General features: G+C 49.6%; 1 protein-coding gene across 1 annotated transcript in view; it reads right to left on the bottom strand.

Annotated features, from left to right (window-relative positions):
* DDX1 (DEAD-box helicase 1) overlaps positions 1-22,336 on the bottom strand; it is a 46,624-nt gene extending 24,288 nt beyond the window's left edge. The window contains exons 1-9 of the mRNA XM_040427346.1: positions 22,238-22,336; positions 17,735-17,786; positions 17,130-17,193; positions 16,964-16,993; positions 13,697-13,793; positions 12,038-12,085; positions 9,695-9,778; positions 2,451-2,534; positions 618-694 (exon numbers count right to left, since the gene is read on the bottom strand). Coding sequence (XP_040283280.1) covers positions 618-694; positions 2,451-2,534; positions 9,695-9,778; positions 12,038-12,085; positions 13,697-13,793; positions 16,964-16,993; positions 17,130-17,193; positions 17,735-17,786; positions 22,238-22,253 — 552 coding nt within the window. The 5' untranslated portion in view covers positions 22,254-22,336. The remainder of the gene's footprint in view (positions 1-617; positions 695-2,450; positions 2,535-9,694; positions 9,779-12,037; positions 12,086-13,696; positions 13,794-16,963; positions 16,994-17,129; positions 17,194-17,734; positions 17,787-22,237) is intronic.
* Between the last annotated feature and the right edge of the window lie 7 nt (positions 22,337-22,343).

The following is a 22,343-nucleotide window of genomic DNA, read 5'->3' as shown; positions in this document are numbered from 1 at the left end:
AAAGCCCCCTGAACTGCCAGCCTGAAACCCCCCGATCAGCTGTTTACCAGGCACTGTGAAATGGATAGAGCTACATGCAGTACCAAACAAAGCCCCTACAGAATGTACGGCACGGTGCTGGTTAACGAAAAGGCTCGACTGAGCGCCGCGTCCGGTTTCATCCACCAATCTAATATAGATTGCTTATCTATAGATATCTTCACTACACGGGAAGGTGCCTCTCTTTAATTGAGGGGGTGTCTCTGTTCAAGATCCTATGACGGGAGTATAGAGCGTTTCTAGCTCTTAGTATGGGCACCGTGTAATTCTTAAATTCTCCTGTGGTGGCGCTGCACGGAGACTGCATGAGCAGCTCTCTTCATTCACTTCGATAGCACTTCTGAAAAAAAAGTCAGAGCACTTGGCTACTTCTGGAAGTGTGAATAGAGAGAGCCGCACATGGGCGGCTGGATGTGAGGATGCCCCGGGTTAGGACGTAGGAGCAGATCCCAGAGGTGGCACTTGCACCCATCAGACATCTATGGCATGTCCTGCCATAAATGTCCCAGATGTGATAACCCCTTTAAGTCGAGATGAAAATATAATGTTACTTAGGGAACAAAAGGAACGGGCATTACCTCGCCATAATTATCAAACTGCTTGTTATGGGATTTTTTCCCTGTTCCTCCGAAACCAAAGCCAAACTTGTCGGTTCCTAAGGAAAGATTACTTTATAAAATCAATGATCATAGATCTGTAAGTATGACACACATCACACAAAGATGGAAAACTCTCTGCGGGAAAATAAGGATCAAGGTAAAACTGGAAAAGGCTACATTCAGGCGACTACAAACCTCCACCCGAGGGATTTATTAATGGCTCTTTGCCAGCTTTCTGGAGTGAAAGGTACCACATTTTGGTGAACTCCATATTTGCACCAAAATCTGCAACTCTCTTCCCTTCTCTCCTTTGGAGGCAAGCACACGTGTAACAACTTACTCCAATAAGCTATTGTTTCAAGGGGTTGTCCAAGTTAGTGTTCAATACTGATGACCTATCCTCAGGAAAAGGGCTCATGCACTCGACTGTGCCCGTATTGCGGCCCATAAACAGCGAGTCCACAATATATGGGCCTGGGACATTTTTTCCCTGCATCAAGGATGTGGACACATTCACTTGAATAGGCCCGTAATCTGGAAGATGTTCTATTTTTTGCGGTGCGGACGGATCACAGACCCATTCAAGTTGAATGGGTCTGGATCCATCTGCAGAATCTACACGAATGTTGCCCGTGCATTGGGGACGGCACATTGTGGCCCCCAATGCACAAAACGGCTGGGTAGCGGCCGTGTGCATGAACCCTAAGTCATCAGTATATGATTGGCGGGGACCCATCTGGCACTCCCACCAATCAGGGCTTTGAAGGGGCCACGGTGCTCCAGTGACAGGGCTTGGCACTGCAGCTCAGCCCCTTGAATGAGACTGAGCTGCGCCTAGGAATAGGCTGCAGTCCTCACCAAAGCCAAGTGGCCTCTTCAAACAGCTGACCAGTGGAGGTGCGGGGTTTTATATAACTCAGACTGGTTTATGAAATGTTAGTTTTAACCCCTTAAAGACCAGGCCTATTTTCATTTTTGCATTCTTCATTTTTCCTCCACACTCTCCAATAGCCATAACTTTTTTAATTTTCCGTTGACAGACATATGAGGGCTTATTTTTTGTGGGACAACATGCATTTTTTTTAATGGCACCATTTAATTTACCAGGTCTTGTATTGGAAAAACCGGAAAAAAAAAAAAAAAAAAGTCTTTGTACGGTAAAAATGGAAAGAAAAAAAATAATAATTAGATTTTGTCAAGGTTTATGGGGTTTTGACTCTAGAAATGACAATCCTTATTCTGCAAATCAATACGATTATGGAGATACCAAACTTATACATTCTTTATTTTGTTTTATTGCTTTAAAAAAAAAAATAAACTTTGAGAAAAATCTAAATTTGTCTTTGCATCGCCATTTTTTGGACATCCATAACTTTAGTCTGAAGCAGTGAAACTGATACAGAGCGTTACAACATGATGGGGATGATGTGTGTGAACAGTGCTGTGAGCGCTTACAACACATCAGGTTGCATAGTACAAACAATTCCTTTCATTTAGAAAGCCTGATAATCCAGCACATAACTGGGATAAGTGGCCTCAGTGTGACAGAAGATCGCATAAAGAAAGTGAATGGAGCCACATTGCAACCGATTTGCTATGACACTAGAATCGCAAGAAATCCAACCCTGCGATCTTCTTCCGACTGTATTGTTGCAGCGCGACTCCACTCACTTTCACCATGACTCCTTGGATCACAGTGCAAGGACGATTTTCACTTGCACAATAGGTGCGACAGCCAAGATTTGTGGGTAGCCATAATCCAGAAAACGTCTTAACAAGAGACTGACACGCACGCTACTGATCTCAACTCACCAAGATCTAAGGAGGCCTGTGGAGTAGACCAACCCACTCTGCACAATCCCTGGTCATGGCAGGACACCTCGTAGTAATACTTTCCTGTATTTAAAAAAACAAAAACGAGATTTTTGTATAACTTAGCAGTAAAATCTCTTTCTCGCTCTTTCCTTGGGGGACACAGAAGACCTTGGGTATAGCTCATCTCCCTAGGAGGCGTGACACTAAGTGAAAACTGTTAAGCCCCTCCTCCACAGCTATACCCTCAGCCTGGAGAGAGAGACTGCCAGTTGCGTGTCCAAGTAGTGAGAAAAGGCAAAGTCCAAAAGCGGAACCAACAAGCCAACTACCCAACGGGTAAAACAACTCGGAAAACGTGTAAAGAAAAAAACAAAGAATGGGTGGGTGCTGTGTCCCCCAAGGAAAGAGCGAGAAAGAGATTTTACTGGTAAGTTATACAAAAATCTCGTTTTCTCGCCCAGTTTCCTTGGGGGACACAGAAGACCTTGGGACGTTCAATAGCAGTCCAAGAGGGGAGGGACCACAGCACCAAGGCGAAGCACCCGAAGGCATCAAGAAACCGCCGCCTGCAGACCAGGCGGCCCAAGGCAGCATACGCCGAAGCCCGAGTATGCACCCTGTAGAACTCGGTAAGGTGTGCAAGGAAGACAGTGACCGCCTTGCACAAATGCATGGCCGAAGCCTAATGCCTCCGGCCCAGGAGGCACCGACCGCTCTGATGAAATGAACGGTGACACCAAAAGCAGAACCCTGCCCTTGGTGCGGTAACCACAGCAATAGACACTCTGAGAAAGCGGAGGAAGCCACCCTGGAGGCCATCAACCCTTTGCGCGGACCTCCTGGAAACACAAGAGACCGAACGCAGACAGAGTCGGAGATCCCCAAGTAAAAACTGCAAGGCCCAACAACCTCCAAACGGTAAAGCGTCCGTTCCCGGGGATAGGAGGGAAAGGACGAAAGCCTCGTTGATAAGAAGGCAGATACCACCTTCAGAAGGAAGGAAGGGACAGGATGGAGAACAGCCCTGTCCTGGAAAAGGACAGAAAACACAGAACACGAAGGGCCGCCAATCAGGCACCCGTCAGACATGATGGCAAGAGAAACACAACTGTACAGGACAGAAGGAGTAGGGAGAACTTCTGCAACGGCTCCAAGGAAAAGATTGGAGCGCCGAGAGCTCAGTATGTAGTTCCCAGGGCAGAACCAGGGACCGGTACAGAGGAACCAAAGAGCCACTCCGTGGAAGAAGGTCATGACAGGCCCAAGAGGGCCAGGAAACGCTGGAAGGGTAAGGACAGCGCCGACACTTGACACTTCAAGTAACAGAGCCAAAGTCCCAGGGTCAGGCCGGACTAGAGAAGACAACCAAGGGAAAGAAAGGCAGAGTGGGGGAATGCCCTGCTTTCCACAAAACCCCAGGCAAGAACCCTAAGTCCGACAACCAAACCTGGACGAAGCACGGTCGGAGCGAACACTAGCGTGCTCGCAGGAATCACCTGGCAAGCGGGAGAAAACCGAATGTGATCAGGCGCAGACCAGTAACATGGCAGAAGGATCGGAAAAAAAAAACAGTCCTGTCGGCCCCCGAACAACATAGTCCCGTATCCAACTGGAGTGGGGGAGCAGAAGGACAGACGGAAGAAAACGGAAGGGTCCGCCCAGCATCCGACAGATGCCCGGACAAGACAGGCCAAAGTCCAAGTCGATGTAGCCACCACAGAAAGGAGTTCTACAGTCCCGGTATGGGAGATCCAAGGACAATCTTGACCGAAGGGTAGTCCTCCCAAATTACCGAGAAAGTAAGTCCAGCAGGACCATATGCACAGAATGGAAAGGCAATCTGCACCCAGCGGGAGGACAGAACGCGGTAGGCCCGGCAAACAGCTAGTACTGCCAGTGAGAACGAGGGAGATGGTACGAGATCACAAGTGACACCGGAACCATCCAAGTGAACAACCATGCTCACCCCCGAGGGTGGAGGGGGGGCGGCCAATGACGGAACAGCCTCTGAGGCTTGGCCGGGGTAGAAGCCACATTGGAGTGACAAACCCAGAGCGGAAGCCAAAAAAATCGAGCCGGCGAGGAAAAGAAGAGCCGAATCCCCGCTACTCTGTGAGACGACCTGCACACCGCTTCGCAGCAGGCGAATACCCTGAAGAAACCAAAAGTGGAGGTCCCCGGACCCGGATAATCGAGCACCCAAGAGGAGTTGGGTGACCTACCCGAGAGGAGCGGTCTGAACCTGGTAGCAGCAGACTGAAGCGCAGAGGGCGCCAATAGGAAGGACCCACACCACACTGCATCTGAGAGGATGAAATGGTAGTAGGCGAGGGAACTGTAGTCCCGCCAGAGCCAACGTAGAAGTCGAGCGGCACTGCAGACAACACTCTCGACCCCGACCGGTTGCGCGGGGAAGCAATGTCACGGGATGACGAATGGGTACGCATCAAGGGACCCCGAACACTCCCCAGGTGGAAGGGCCAACGAACATGGTGGGTGCCGACACAACGGGACCACACCAGAGAATGAGTACCACCCAGCTCGGTGCAGTAGCGAGCCAGCAGAGCCAGTCTACGTATATACAAGATATACAGCTGTGAATACATTGAGCATTCATTGTTGTGTGTTGGACAACAACACCTTAGGCTCATACAGGTGGACAGAATGATCTCTTCAGAGAAGAGTGCAAAGCTTGCGACAAGCAACCTCACCCCAAGAGAAAAGTATGTTGCAGGAGGAAGGGAGGCATACGTACTAGCAACCCTGCAGGCAGTGAGAAGGCCAACCCACCCACGGGAGGAGAAGGCATACACGGCCCAAACAACGCACAGAGCGCACAGCCAAAGCGTCCCACAGTATCCACGGAAGTGTAAAGTGCAACCTGAAAGGGAGTTATGCACAAGAACAGTACAGGCATGCGATGGAACGCAAGCAGTCCGCCCAGAAAAGGGGGAAGAAGGTACCTGGCAAACTCTGCAGATGGCAAGAGTGCAAAGGCCCGCACCAAAAGGAAAGGGGGGCATGCACAGGATTATCCTAGCATTAAATGATTGTGCAATAATCCACCCAACACCGAATTTCGTGAGAGTGCAACTACTTCGCCAATGAAAGGGGAACGTCCAGTACAGCATGTACAAGGACAGCCGTGAATCTTGTGAGCGTGCAAAATTCTGCCCATGGAATGAGAAGTGGTCATGCACAAACCCAGCACCATTTCCAATGGGAGTGCAAGCAGCGCACCCATGTTAGAGAGCCATGCTCACGGCCAGCAACGTATTCGGTGAAAGTGCAATGATCCTCCCAGAAGGGGGGGGGGTGCACATGGCCAGCATCGCATCCCAGGAGAGCGCGAGCATCCCGCCATGGATGGGGGTATGCACCTGGCCGGCAACGTACTGGCACAAGAACAAATCCAGTCAGTGAGAGTGCAAGAATGTCGCCTGAGGAGAGGAGGCATGCCCACGCCGGCAGCAATCCAGCGAGAGTGCGGTACACCGCCCACAGAAGGGGGGCCATGCATATGCATGGCCGTCAGCGGATCCGGTGAGAGTGCAAGCACCCAACCATGGAAGGGTGTCAGGCACGTGGCCAGCAACCTACCGCGAGAGAACAACCCCAGCCAGTAAGAGTGTATGTATGCCGCCTGAGAGAAGGAGGCATGCTCAAGGCCGGCAGCAAAACCAATGAGAGTGCAGCATACCGCTTATGAAAGGGAGTCATGAACATGGCCGGCAGTGAATCCAGTAAGAGTGCAGTGTTCCGTTTATGGAAGGGGGACGTGCACATGGCCAGCACCACATCCGGCGAGAGTGCGGAGTTCCTCTTATGGAAGGGTTTCATGCACATGGCCGACAGCGAACCCAGTGAGAGTGCAGCGTACCGCCTAAGAAGGGGGTTACACACATGGCCGGCAGGGAATACAGTGAGAGTGCCGCGTTCCCCTAAGGAGGGGGGTCGTGCACATGGCCAGCACTGTATCCGGTGAGAGTGCAATTATTCCGCCCCAGAAGGGGGTCATGCACCTGTCCAGCATTAAATCCAGTGAGAGTGCAGCGTTCCCCTAAGGAAGGGGGGTCGTGCACATGGTCAGCACCGATCCAGTGAATGTAGTATTCCGCCTATAGAAGGGGGTCATGCACATGGTCAGCCTGCGGCCAGAGGGAGCGCAGAATTCCACTTAGGAAGGGGGTCATGTCCATGGCCAGCACCATAACTGGAGAGGTGACTTTCTGCCTATAGAACAGGCGGAAGAGGGGCGCCTACACTTGGCCAGCGCCGTATCCCGGGAGATGGCAGGGGTCCGCCTAAAAGGAAGGGGGGCATAGTGTGCGGCCAGCACTACTGTATCAGGCTGCAGCGTCCTGCGCAGCCATTACGTTATTTATTAACTTCGCCATGGAAGCCCCTTTTTTTTTTTTTTTTAAACACAGCCACTCTGAGACACCATACAGGGGCACAGCCTCATACAGGCCTATTAGGAAGCCCAGAACATAGAGGGTGTCCTCCAGATGGGAGCCGGCCCCTGGAGATGGCCGGTACCCAACAGGTTAACAAAGATCCGGCCTGGGGGGCGGCGCTGCGATCCCCTGGGGGCGGGGGACCTCCAGGCGGGAAGAATTCGCGGCGCGAGAAGTTCCCGCCCCCTCCAACCGAGGCCGGAATTTTTCGGCCTAGTAGGTCGCAAAGCCGGGGCCTAGATTTTTGCGGCGCCCGGCCGGCCAGGAGGTACCGACGGTCGGCCGGGACCTGGAGGGAGCCGGGCTGACGCATGTACTAACGGCCGCGGGTGCCCACCCCGCGGGCCGGCAGAGACAGAGGGCCGGATTGCGGTCGAGCAGGCCAAAGCCCGAGTCAAAGTTTGTGGCACCTGGCCGACCGGAAGCATCAACAGTCGGCCGGGGTCTGTTGGAGCATCGCGCTCAGTACATGCAGGCCGCGAGCCTTGCGGCCGGGAGCTTCTGGAGCGGGCCCTTGGCCCTAGCGCAACGGTAAGGAGGGGGACCCTGAAGTCCAGCACTGCACCCCCTGCCCTAATGGACAGGCGCCCGTAGAGGAGGGACAGGGGCAGTTAGCGCGGGCCCCCTGTACTGAATCTGCGACCAGTAAGGGGGAGGGCCGGCATAACCCCTGTGTCAGGGGCAGCTAGGAGCGGGTCTCCGGCCCTGTAGCAGAATTCCTCCACAGCAATGCCATGCTCACCCCCGTGCAATGCCCTATGGAGGGGCAGTGTATTGTCGCCCCGCGGTCACCAGTATGGTGGTGGTGTGGGGCTATATGATTATTGGGCAACAGCTGGATATTGGCTGTTCACCTACGGCAACCCAGGGGCCAGTCTAGGTTCAGCAGGGACCAGTATGGGGTCCAGCACGCAGGAGACCAGGGAGGGGAACGTAGGGCTGGAGAAGCCTCTCTCTTACCACAGCCGTCTTCACCCTCGGTCCGTTCCAGCAGGGTCGCCCCTTCAGCTACTGGCACCGTAGTGGCAGGACGCTGGAAGAGGGACTTGGCGTGCGGACGACCCTTGCGCTGGCGGGATGTAGGGGAGCGAGGCTGCCCTGATCCACCTTGCCTTCTGTGGGGGAGGCAGCAGTGCGGGTGACCGGCACTGGCGCAGCTCAACCCCGGGAGAACAGAGAGGTCTAGTGCGTCTCTGTTGTCCCTGATGATCTGAAGAAAAATAAAAGAAAAAAAAAAAAATCTAAATTATAAACCAAACAGGAGAAAAACAGCCCTGCAGAGCAGGGAGTGTCTTGCCTCCTTGGACACTAAGCAAAAACTGGCAGTCTCTCTCTCCAGGCTGAGGGTATAGCTGTGGAGGAGGGGCTTAACAGTTTTCACTTAGTGTCACGCCTCCTAGGGAGATGAGCTATACCCAAGGTCTTCTGTGTCCCCCAAGGTAACTGGGCGAGAAAAGCTGACATATTAAAAAGGATTCCCAATTAAGGAACAGAACCAGATATCACCCCGGGAACCCGTGTCATGTTTTTCTATAAAATCAGTGTACGGATGTCTGAGGAAATTAGATTGCGAGCGTCATCAGGGACAAGGACTAATGTGATGGACAGAAACAAGTTCTTTACTGACATTACTGATGCACATTTAAAGGGCCCCATCCTATAAAGCAGGGGTGCACAACCTGTAATCCTTGATACCATTCTGTGCGGCCCCCAACCGTCCAGTAACATGTATGTCTATGTCTTGTGGCTGCTCACATGTACTTTTCATGTATTTCTCCAATTAGATGGGAGTCCTGGAACTAGACATTAATGGTATATACTGTATATTCAAAATGCCATAAATACAGTATTTCAGTTGTTAATACTCCTTTAAATTTTATTTTCGGCCCTCGTCATTGGTTCAGTCTGGCAATGTGGCCCCCAACCACAAAACGTTGTGCACCCCTGCTATAAAGCCATGGTTAGGGTATGCCAGCACTTCAGGATTGTGGGGTCCAACCACTCAGTCCCCCATGATATTGAGAAGGAAGGGGCTGCATTGCTAATTCCCCTCTGCTCAGCGGCGTCCGGGCCCACCAGCTCGGGTACTGCAGCCAGCCACATTCACTTATAAAGGGGATGCAGTGCTAAATTCTCAGGATCAGTGGTGGGCGCTGTGTCCCTTTTACTGCTTTTCCTTACACAGTGGTTCCCCGGGGCACAGAAGCGCAGCCCCATTCAAATGAACGTGGCCGGCTGCAGGTCCTGGCGTAGTTGCGTGGCCAGTAAACCAAATAGTGAATTAGAAGGGGGTGCCGTACAAAATAAGTGATGCAGCCCCGTCATTCTGGAGTCTAAGATGTTGGACCCCACAATCATAAAGTAACAGCATATCCTAGTATACAGGATGGGAACAGCACTAAGGTTTTCTCCATTTAATTTTTTCTCCAGAAAATCCCAGTCTTCTCACTTTGGGATGAAATATTGCTTCCTCAGTGTTTAGCTGTAGATTATCTCTGCGATCCTCAGACTCTTTTGCTCCGGTCCCAACTGGATGTGTTCCTGTTCAGCTACATATACTGTATAAGCAGCTCGACAGGAAGACTCGGGAAAAAATCCAGACATGACCTGAGCATTCAGTCCTGGCGGTCACGTGAGCGCAGCAGAGGTGACAGCACGACGGAGGGGTTAGCACTGAGGAAGCTATTCTGGTATTTTCTAAAAGAGACAGGAGAACACTCTAATAATGGGCAATACCGCAAACCTAGTTCAGCACAATACATCTAGAGAACCAGTCCGGTTTACCTTTACTGACTCCTCGGGTTGACCGGCAGCCGTGCCACTCCTTCATCTCTCTGCTCTGACAACAAAAGCCGTCTGGTCCAATAGCTGAGAGTAATAAAAGGGATAACATGTCATCAGCATGGGAACGAATGAACTGTAAACCAGCAGGATGTGATGGCGGCTATAAAGGAATGGCACAAACCACTGGCTGTGTGTGAAACACTCTTTCTACCATTGTTTCAGCCTCATTACGTAGTAGACAATTATTCTCGGTTACTGGATTTCTGCACGCCCCACTCAGATGGGACAGTCTAAAAATTACTAAAACAAATCTGCAGCCTGTGAATATACCCCTAAAGCAAGCCATACAAAAAATTTTTATGCAGCAATTTTAATAAAATTACAGTTTATTCCCCAGTTTCAAAATATTATCGAAGAAAAATGCACCGGAATTTACTGAATTTGCACAATAGGTCTATATATTTTTTTTTAGGCACTTTTTGTGGCTTCCCTTCCACTTTTTGGTGCTCCAAAATGTTGGTGGAAAATCGGTACAAAAAATGTTGCTGCGATGAAAGCAACCAATAGATGGTGTAAAGTAGGGCTGCAACGATTAATCAACTTTATCGACAATATTCGATAACGGGATTCGTTGTCAACGAATTCAGTTATCGAATAATCGCAGATTTGTTGCAATGCGGGCGGACGGTTTACTTTAAATCAGCGCATCTTTATTGTACCTTACAATGAAGCTCCAGTAACAGGCAGAGCGGGCGGCGGCGTAACGTCACTTACTCATGTGACGTGCCTCCTCCGCCTGCTTCATTCATAAAGTGGGTGGAGCAGGCGCGTCACGTGAGTAAGTGACGTTACCCCGCCGCCCGCTCTGCCTGTTACCAGAGCTTCATTGTAAGGTGATAAAGATGCGCTGAGTAAAACTTACTGCCAGAATAGTCTGCTGTGAGAAGCGGGGCCGGCGCTGTTATGGGAGGGGGATCTGTGGATGGCGCTGTTACGGGGAGGGGGGGGATCTGTGGATGACGTTGTTATGGGGAGGGGGATCTGTGGATGGCGTTGTTATGGGGAGGGGGATCTGTGGATGGCGCTGTTATGGGGAGGGGGGGGGGGGATTTGTGGATGGCGCTGTTATGGGGAGGGGGGGGATCTGTGGATGGCGCTGTTATGGGGGGGGGGGATCTGCGGACGGCACTGTTATGGGGAGGGGGGGATCTGCGGACGGCACTGTTATGGGGAGGGGGGGGGTCTGTGGACGGCACTGTTATGGGGAGGGGGGGGGGTCTGTGGACGGCACTGTTATGGGGAGGGGGGGGATCTGTGGACGGCACTGTTATGGGGAGGGGGGGGATCTGTGGACGGCACTGTTATGGGGAGGGGGGATCTGTGGACGGCACTGTTATGGGGAGGGGGATCTGTGGACGGCACTGTTATGGGGAGGGGGATCTGTGGACGGCACTGTTATGGGGAGGGGGGATCTGTGGACGGCACTGTTATGGGGAGGGGGGGGATCTGTGGATGGCACTGTTATGGGGAAGGGGATATGTGCACTGTTATGGGGAAGGGGATCTGTGGATGACACATATAGCATAAGATGCTATATAGTGTCATCCACAGATCCCCCCTATTCATAACGGTGCCATCCACAGATCCTTCTCCCCATAACAGCGCCATCCACAGATCCCCCATAATAGTGCCATCCACAATTTGTTTTAATATGGCCTTTGAACATAATTTTTCAAGTAAAATCATATAAACCCCTTTTTTTGTCATTTTGGTGTTTTTTCCCGATTAAGCAATGAAATTATCGACAACTAATCGATTATTCAAATAATCGTTGGACAAAAGTGTCCAGCCATGTGAGAAACTTTGTAAAATCTGGAGCATTTTTAGACAGCCTGTATAAGTTTACACTGTCTAGTAGTCTACCAAGCACAGAGAGATTTACTAAGCAAAATCTCCAGTGCTTTTTAGGCAATTTTTGCAAATTCTTTAAAAAAAAAAAAAAAAAAAAAAAAAAAAAAAAAAAAAAGTGTGGCTGAGAGGAGTCTTAAAATGCTGTTTCCTCTAGTCTTTCTTTGCATACTGGCTATAATGACGTGCTCCACCAGTATGTGACCTCTGCCTCCTGGCACTGGTGGTCACAGGCCCAGTATGGCACATCATCCCTAGCAAACTGACTTTGGGAGGGACCACCGGACCATCTGCGCTGGATCGGCAGGAGATTGAAGAGGTGTTTTTTTTATACTAATTCTGCCTTATAGTGTGTCCATACATTTAAACCTCTTATTCCCTTTTTCAGAATGTATATGGAAGAGATAAAAGACATCAGGTGAAACAAGCACTTACCAAATGCTGATCCTCTATCGTATGGATTCATCTGCCATTTATTTAGCACTATGAACAAAAATATATATATTACAAACACTGGAGCAGCCCTAGTATACAGTGCACATACACATTATACTTCTACATTACCGGGAAATGAAAAACCACCCGAAAACTTCATGTGGTGCTAGGTCAATGGTCATACAACTGATTCAGCCATCATTAGTACCAAGGCAGAACCGACATGGCCGCAACAGAGTTCACAGGAGGGCTGGGGAGCACCTACTGCCATCATGCATAGTGTGGAGACACACAGGACCAACGTCAGGTGTCATAGTGTGGGGCACCATAAGCTACCACGGTCATACCTGTATGGTATATTAGGAGGGAAAGACCAGAACAATGTGGAACCAGTCCTATTTTTTTATTTTCCTTACGCCAGCAGTTCCTCGGCCAGCTCGATCACCAGATCTCTCCCTTAGGACTGGATGGGGAGACAGATCTCCCATGCACAGGAGCCAACAACCACCTTGGCTGAAATACGGGTCAAAATTGAAAGAGCTTGGAATGACATACCACAGGAGCATGCCCAGAGTGGCAGCCCGTATCATAGCAAGGGGACATGCCACCCAGTACTAGGGTACATTCACACGACGATAAACAGCTAAAAACTAATGGGTTTCATAGTTGTTGTTTTTTTAACAAAACCCCTGCAGTGCCCTCAGTATAAATACACTCCATAGTGCCTCCTGGACATCAAATGGCCCCTGTAGTGGACCCCATTACAATTAATGCCCCCCATTAGGAATAGTGCCCCCTTAGTGGCTCCCAAGTAGGAATAATGCCCCCCCTTTGTGCCCCTCCCCCCGTGGCAATAATGCCCCCCTTTGTGCCCCTCCCCCCGTGGCAATAATGCCCCCCTTTGTGCCCCTCCCCCCGTGGCAATAATGCCCCCCTTTGTGCCCCTCCCCCCCGTAGCAATAATGCCCCCCTTTGTGCCCCTCCCCCCGTAGCAATTCCCCCCCTTTGTGCCCCTCCCCCCGTAGCAATGCCCCCCCCTTTGTGCCCCTCCCCCCGTAGCAATGCCCCCCCCTTTGTGCCCCTCCCCCATAGCAATGCCCCCCCCTTTGTGCCCCTCCCCCATAGCAATAATGCCCCCCCCCTTTGTGCCCCTCCCCCATAGCAATAATGCCCCCCCCCTTTGTGCCCCTCCCCCATAGCAATAATGCCCCCCCCCTTTGTGCCCCTCCCCCATAGCAATACTGCCCCCCCCCCCCTTTGTGCTCCTTCCCCCATATCAATAACGATCGCAATTCACCGGCTAATAGCCCCACAGACTTTAATTGGTTCTTAAATCAGCCGTGTGATGTTGCGTGACTACAGCCTTAATATATACCCTGCTGAAAATCCCAAAATATAGGGGCCACCACCTTGGATGTGTGATCATTGGCCAAGCACCACTTGCAGTTTATTCTTTCTCAATCTCAGCTCAGTTGCATCAAGTTTTTCAGGTGTTCTTTTCTTCCTTTTCCACTAGTGTGTACTGTATATACAGAATAGTGTATATACCAACTGTATGTGTCCATATACATCTCCAACTACCTGTATGTAATGTCTGTTCACTACATTCTATGCTTATCTGCTATGAGGATGTGAGAACTGACTGTACAGGAGGGTTACCTGAGCTTCCAGTCTTTATCGCGGCCTTGCCCTTTTTGCCTTCTTGTTGATCCTTCAAAGTTTCATACACAATTTGGATGACGGGTATGCTAAAAGCCTAAAAAACAAAGAAATACATTTACTTCCAATCATTACACCAACACACACATCTGACAATACATTGGGAGAGCCACATAAAAAACCCTGACGCATGACGTATGTTCTAAATGGCGTGGAATTTAAAAAAAAAAAAAAAAAAAGCCCTCACTCCTGGCAAGTCACTGCTAAGATGCCATGGTCACAGTTGTCTACGATCAAAAGCTCTGCTGGCAGATGTCTGTTGTGCGACTTCTTGATCAGTTATTGTTCAGTATTTTTAGGGAGGTTAAGAGACAAAAAAAAAAGAAGATGATTTGCACATTCTGATTTTTTTTTGTAGCACATTTTCATATTTTAACCCTATCTGCCACCGTGGCGTACTGGTACGTCAGTGGCTGAGGTAATAAATGGAGCAGGCTGCTACAGTCAGCCCGCTCCATATGCAGTGGGTGCCGGCTGGTTGTATAATATAACAAGCACCCGGCAGCAATGACGGGGACCGCCGATCTCCCGAACCCATTCAACATTGATTGCGGCATCTGTGAGCCAAGGCAGAGGGATGCGGCTCCCTTTGCCTTCCGATCAGCGCCCCCGCAGTGAAATTGCGGGGCTCTGATCGGTTACCATGACAGCCTGGACACTTCAGTAGCTTCCCAGGGCTGTCATAGTAACCTCCCTGCTAAGCTGTGCACGAGGCATAGCTCAGGTGGGAGCGTGTCAAAATCTTATTCCGCCAAACAGAATCTCTATTAGGGTGAATGGGACAAAGCATCAAAAGATCCCAGGTTCAACTCTATGATAACTTTATAAAAAAAACAAAAAACAACAACAGGTATCACTGCATCCGAAAATGTCAGAACTATTCAAATATCATGAAAAAAAAGAAAAGAAAACCACACTATTTGCTGTTCTTTTAGTCACCCCCCCCCCCCCAAAGAAAATTGGATAACAGTATCAAAAAGTCGTACGTAGCACAAAAATAGTACCAATAAAAACTACACTTAATCCCGCAAAAAACAAGCCCTCATACAGCTCTGTGGACGGAAATATAAGAGTTAGAAAATAGTGATAAAAAAAAATATATTTTTTCTTTACAAGTAGTAAAACAAAAAAAAAATAATAATAATAATAAACTAAGTTTGGTATCGGCTTATTCGTAATGAGCTGCAGAATAAGGACATCATGTTATTTTTAGTGCACAGTGAACGGCGTGATGTCAAAGCCCTAAAAACCTTGGCGAAACTGTGTTTTTTTCAATTTAACCGCACAAAGAATTGTTTTCCCATTTTCCAATAACAGACATGGTAAATTAAAAAGGTGCCTCGCAAAAAATAAGCCTTCATATGGCTATGCGCACAGAAAATTATAAAAGTTATGGCTATTGAAATGTGGGGAGGAAAAAAAATGAGAAAAAAAACCAAAAACGGGTACTTAACTCCTTAAGGACACAGCCTTATTTCCCCTTAAGGACCAGGCCATTTTTTGCAAATCTGACCAGTGTGACTTTAAGGCCCCTTTCACACGGGCGAGTATTCCGCGCGGATGCGATGCGCGAGTTTTTAATACCTTGAGGGGTTAAGTTTCTAGAATGGGGTCACTTTTGGGTGGTTTCTATTATGTAAGCCTCACAAAGTGACTTCAGACCTGAACTGGTCCCTAAAAAGTGGGTTTTTGAAAATTTCTGAAAACTTTCAAGATTTGCATCTAAAACTTCTAAGCCTTGTAATGTCCCCAAAAAATAAAATGGCATTCCCAAAATGATCCAAACATGAAGTAGACATATGGGGAATGTAAAGTAATAACTATTTTTGGAGGTATTACTATGTATTATAGAAGTAGAGAAATTGAAACTTGGAAATTTGCAAGTTTTTCCAAAATTTTTGAAATGATTTTTTTTTTTTACTCCATTTTACCAGTGTCATGAAGTACAATATGTGACGAAAAAACAATCTCAGAACGGCCTGGATAAGTCAAAGCGTTTTAAAGTTATCACCACTTAAAGTGACACTGGTCAGATTTGCAAAAAATGGCCTGGTCCTAAGGTGACATAAGGCTGTGTCCTTAAGGGGTTAAAGAACCAACATCCGCCAGACATGTCGGGAAGGAGTTGAAGGCAGTCTGTCATCAGTTTTAACCGTGTTAAACTACTGACAGCACAAGGTGGGGGCCAGGGAGAGCAGGACAAACATATCTTTTGTGGAGCTTTTTATAATAGGGAATAGTGTGAATCCGTAGTTTTATCCTGCAAGTGCCCTGGAGGCGGAGCTTCACTGAAGTGCACTCTGCATCGATCACTGTAGTGATCTCCTGCATGGAGGCTACAGCTGTCCTGCTGTCCTGGATGTTCGAAGTTAACCCCCATCTACGGCATATCCGCATGAGAACGGGGACCCCATGTCACCTGCAGCCCCCTTCAACAGAACGACCAGTCAGGCAAGTGTGTGGCCGCTCTGTTCATTTCAGGGGGGTTGCAAGGGATACGGATCCCCTGTTCTCGTGATGGGTGGGGGTACCAGCAGTAGGACCCCCACCGATCTAATAATTGTCCCCTATCCTGTGGATAGGGGACAACTTCTAACAACCAGAATACCCCTTTAAGCATGGTCAAATGGCTGACAGATTCACTTTAAAAAACAGCTGTCACCGCTCCTGACATGTCTGTTTTATTAACTACTTGCATTCCACATGGAATAACAATGCTGTAGCCTCTATTCTTATGGCTCTATGTTGTGCCATTTTTCTAGCTAAAAGCTTATGAATCAATTGCCAGAAGCTTGCAGTAAAGGTACAGAGGGGTGTTACCAGTCAGGGGCGTGTCCCTGTACAGTCTGACACTGGAAGCACTGATTGGACAGAGTCAGACACTCCCGCTACTGGTAACACCCTGCAGTACCTTTACTGCAGACTGCTGGAAATGTATTTGTAAACTTCTAGCAGGAATAATAAAGGAACGACACAATAGAGACGCATAAGAACAGATGCTCCTGAATTGATTTTTGAAGGCGGTCACTAAAACAGACAAGTCAGGAGAGGCGACGGCTCCTCTAACTTTTCCTCTTAGATCTGCTGGGACAATAAAAAATAAAAAAAAAGTAGGAAAGATGAACCAAACCATTAAGGTAAGTAACTGCAGCCAACATCTTGTAGAATTAGGAACACTTTATAGATCATTACATAACCGGTACTTACCCCAGTTTTCCCACTTCCGGTCTCTGCAGCCTAAAAAGAAAAAAAGATTCACGCTGGTTAATTACACGGCAGATCCAATACGAAAAACTAATTCTAGCGCCGCATCGGCTGAGGTCCGTGCCAATATCTGTAAACCTGGATTAATGAAGGGCGCCAGTAAGCTCACCATCAGCACGTCGCCTCCGCCCAGAATCAGGGGTATGGACTCCGCCTGGATGTCAGTGGGAAGGCTAAAGAGTGAGAGAAAGCAAAACTCATGAACTCCAGCGTCGAGAGCGCAAAAGTATTCACACCCCCAATAGAGAGAGCAAGGAAGGGTCAGGATATAACGCGACATTCTTCTACCAGCTTTCAGTCTGGCGGGTCAAGTTACAGTATTAATCGGTTCCGGGCTGACCACTGTATGTTGAAACCATCATAACTCTATAGAAAACTGGAAATTGGCTTCAAAATGTCATCCCATGATAAATAAGCAGATAACTAGTACAGAGAAATCAACAGTCAGAAAACAATGCTGGAAGCTGTAACCCACTTCCTATGATGGGGACAGGAGCATCTTCAGGGTCCTTTATAGGACACTGTGTACCAGAAGGTCAAAGAGGTCCATCCTGACACACGGAGAGGGCAGGGCATGTAATACCGTACTGTACTGGAAAGAGGAGCTACTAGACCGCCAATACAAGAGTTTCAACTAAAGATGGTCCAGGAAATATCACTGTATGTTGTATCCTGAGGGACCACTGTATATATTATGTATTGGTTTGTACTTACAGCCAATCCATCTCCTCCACGGCCTGAGCGATCTCCGGCATCACGCCCATTTCTGCAATATAAAACACCCATCAGTAAGAGTATGGTTTATAGGAGGATCACTATTTCTCAGCCCCCGCTCACCGCCGCACTGATTCCATCTTTGTGTGTCCATAAAGGTTTCGCTGGGGGTATGGCAGCCGTGATTAGTGTAAAAAATGAAAATCAGACATCATATAGAACACGACAATCTCTAACAAAGCTAGAACCGGCCCTGGACCTCACATGGATCCAGAGATCTCTCCAATCGCTCTGCTATATGTCAAGCTGGAAGCTCAGGGGGCGTGCCCTCCCCATCACAGCTCAGGGGGGCGTGCCCGTGCCCTCCCCATCACAGCTCAGGGGGGCGTGCCCGTGCCCTCCCCATCACAGCTCAGGGGGGCGTGCCCGTGCCCTCCCCATCACAGCTCAGGGGGGCGTGCCCGTGCCCTCCCCATCACAGCTCAGGGGGGCGTGCCCGTGCCCTCCCCATCACAGCTCAGGGGGGCGTGCCCGTGCCCTCCCCATCACAGCTCAGGGGGGCGTGCCCGTGCCCTCCCCATCACAGCTCAGGGGGGCGTGCCCGTGCCCTCCCCATCACAGCTCAGGGGGGCGTGCCCGTGCCCTCCCCATCACAGCTCAGGGGGGCGTGCCCGTGCCCTCCCCATCACAGCTCAGGGGGGCGTGCCCGTGCCCTCCCCATCACAGCTCAGGGGGGCGTGCCCGTGCCCTCCCCATCACAGCTCAGGGGGGCGTGCCCGTGCCCTCCCCATCACAGCTCAGGGGGGCGTGCCCGTGCCCTCCCCATCACAGCTCAGGGGGGCGTGCCCGTGCCCTCCCCATCACAGCTCAGGGGGGCGTGCCCGTGCCCTCCCCATCACAGCTCAGGGGGGCGTGCCCGTGCCCTCCCCATCACAGCTCAGGGGGGCGTGCCCGTGCCCTCCCCATCACAGCTCAGGGGGGCGTGCCCGTGCCCTCCCCATCACAGCTCAGGGGGGCGTGCCCGTGCCCTCCCCATCACAGCTCAGGGGGGCGTGCCCGTGCCCTCCCTATCACAGCTCAGGGGGGCGTGCCCGTGCCCTCCCTATCACAGCTCAGGGGGCGTGCCCGTGCCCTCCCTATCACAGCTCAGGGGGCGTGCCTGTGCCCTCCCTATCACAGCTCAGGGGGCAGTTAAAGGATGAAACTGAGCATGTGCGGCCACCTCAGGGAGCAGGACAAAGAAATTAAAAAAAGAGCAAACAGCAGGCGGCGCTATACAGATACCATTTTATTCAATAACTCACTGGCTATGTAACATTTTTAATTACATGTAATCAGTGGCATTGCAAGAAAATTTTGACTAAAACCTTCAGGATCACAGGTGCATATCCATGAAGCAAACATAATTACAAAAAAACAAAATGGCTGCACACCATTATATATACAAACAATAGAGCTAAAAAATGGGGGTCATTCTAGATAAAAGTGGTACAATACCGACTATAAAGTAAGTCCAAAGTGAGGCAGTATACTAGTGTTAGGGACCCATCTGCGGAAGCCACCTTGACGCCTGGTAGATGGGCCCGATACGTATGTGCGCTAAGAGCTTCCATTATTCATGTATACTCATTTATAGTCGGTATTGTACCACTTATCTAGAATGACCCCCATTTCTTAGCTCTATTGTTTGTATATATAACGATGTGCAGCCATTTTGTTTTTTGCAATTATGTAATCAGTGGCGTACATAGAGAAGTAAGGGCCCCATAGCAAGGATCAAACCAGGCACCTCACACAGGACAGAAGGGTTTCCGCCTAACCCCCTTTTAATGTCCCTTGGGCCATTTTTTCCACTGCCTCATCTGCTAAAAGTTGTGCCTTTAGATCATGCATCCTCAACCTGCGGCTCTCCAGCTGTTGTAAAACTACAACTCCCACAATTCCCTGCTGTAGGCTGTTCGGGCATGCTGGGAGTTGTAGTTTTGCAACAGCTGGAGGGCCGCAGTTTGAGGATGCCTGCTTTAGAGGGTGGAGTCCTGACCAAGTAGTAGAAGAGGAGATGATCCCAACTAAGACTGGGCCCCATAGCAGTCGCATGGTCTGCCGCTATGGTAGTTACAAAAGTATTCAGTGGTTTGAAAACTGTAGAATATTTTTCGTGGGACAACCCCTTTAATACAATTTTAGCAAAATGACTTAGTAAATAGTGGAAAGAGGGATCAGAGCGACTATGTTTTAATGTGCTCACCAAATGGTTGTTCCTCCCAGACCCCCACACGTGCATGCTCAGCTTGGACATGTGTGCATGTGTTCTCAACATCTCTAGCTGATCTCTTAGGGCAGTGACGTCTAACCTCCGGCAGTCCAGCTGTGGTGAAACTACGACTCCCAGCATGCTCCATTCATTTCTGTAGAGTCCTGAGAACAGCCAAGCAAGTGTGCATCTTGGGAGTCGTAGTTTTACCACAGCTGGAGTGCCGGAGGTTAGCCATCACAGTCCTATGAGAACTAAGGATCAGACATGCTGAAATCCAACAGTTCAATCCTTCTCTCACCCCCACCTTCAGCCATATCCATTAGATGGTGGAGGCGCTCATCTGAATAAATGCATTCACCGACATCCATTTAATGTGTATTGCCGCCTATAGAGATAAGAGAATCCTTAGGATAGCTCATCAATATCTGATAGGTGGGGGTCCCGCTCATCAGCCTGCTCACAGCTTACAAAGAACAGCGCCGTCCACTGTATAGAGGCTGTGCTTGGTATTGCAGCCCAGGACTCTGGAAATCGCTCACTAGCACCGAGGCCTCTTGTGCCAGGAGGAGGATTCAGTAAACATTTTTAATCTCTGCTCTTTCTCAGTCCAGGAGGCGGTCCTATCAGTGATTGACAACATTCCCTCTATGACTGTATACAGAGGGAGCTGTCAATCACTGATAGCTCCACCTCCTGGACTTTAACCCCTTAAAGGGGTTCTGCACTTTCATTTAACTGATGATCTATCCTCTGGATAGATCATCAGCATCTGATCGGCGGGGGTCCGACACCCGGGACCCCCGCCGATCAGCTGTTTGAGAAGGCAGCGGCGCTCCAGCAGCGCCGCGGCCTTCTCACTGTTTACCGCAGGCCGAGTGACGTCACGACTAGTATCAACAAGCGTGGGCGGGGCTAAGCTCCATTCAAGTGAACAGAGCTTAGCCCCGCCCACACTAGTTGATACTAGTCGTGACATCACTCGGCCAGCAGTAAACAGTGAGAAGGCCGTGAAGCTCCTGGAGCGCCGCTGCCTTCTCAAACAGCTGATCGGTGAAGCTCCTGGAGCGCCGCTGCCTTCTCAAACAGCTGATCTCCGATCAGATGCTGATGATCTATCCAGAGGATAGATCATCAGTTAAATGAAAGTGCAGAACCCCTTTAATGACCTCAGTGTAAATATATATATTAATTCAAAATTGCATTTTTCTCCCCAATTCTACACCATTTGGAATCCCCCCCCCCCTTTCTACTACATGGTATGCAACCGTAAATGGGGCCATTAGAAAGTACAACTTGTCCCGCAAAAAATAAGCCCTCATAAGGCTACGTGAACCGAAAAATAAAAAAATGTTAGGACCATGGGAAGGCCGGGAGTGAAAAACACAAAAAAGGAAAATCCCAGGGTCCTGAAGGGGTTAAAGCTCAGAACGAGCAGAGATTTAAAGGAATGATATACAGGTATAGGTCCATTCACACGTCCATAGTGTATTGCGGATCCGCAATAAACCCGGCCGTCACCCCCCATAGAACCGCCTATTCTTGTCTGCAATTGCGGACAGGAATAGGACATGCTCTATTTTTTTGCGGAGCCGCGGCCCGGAAGTTTGGGGCGAAGCCCGGAAATGCGGAGAGTACATAGCGTGCTCTCAACATCTCTTCCAGCTCCATAGAGAATGAATGGGTCCGCACCCGTTCCCGATATCGCAAAATGGATGTGGACACATTTGCGGACGTGTGAATGGACCCCGATACTGAATCTTTTCCCATAAATCTACATAACAATCTGCTCGGCTCCTCCTGCTCTAGTACGTGCTGCCTGGAGATGGCGCTGAGTTTTCATGGTGACACCTGTCAGACACCGCAGGTTTGGGGGAGAATTCACGGCACAACCTGCGTCTGTTGCGTAGAGATTTCGCTTGTAGTAAGAAAAAGTTTGGAAAAAAAATAGTAAAAAAAAAAGTTACAAAATAAAATGTTACTACATTGTAGTATTAAATATAATATGTATTACATCAAATATAATAGGAGTATAATAAAAACCAAACACTGAGTTTCCACACGGATGCGATTCTAAACCGCACAAAAAAAAATCTGCAGCAAATAAACCCATATGTGACAGAGCAGCGGCAGAGGGGCCTGTCTGCACTGAGGGAACCCCGTGACGTGCTGGTACTTGTAGTGCTCCACGGCAGGCCGCGCCTGGCTGCTCTAAGCTCACACGAGTCTACAGCCAAATGTTCCTTTACCTGAAAAAGCCGCCATGTCTACCGGTTGCCAGCACAGACAGCGAGCAGAAGGGCAATGGCTAACTCCTACTTCCGGTAAGGACCCGCTGACGTCACAGCGTCACGT

Source organism: Bufo bufo, chromosome 4 (assembly GCF_905171765.1).
Source record: "Bufo bufo chromosome 4, aBufBuf1.1, whole genome shotgun sequence".
In the NCBI taxonomy this organism is placed as follows: domain Eukaryota; kingdom Metazoa; phylum Chordata; class Amphibia; order Anura; family Bufonidae; genus Bufo; species Bufo bufo.
This window is presented reverse-complemented; position numbering and strand designations above follow the sequence as displayed.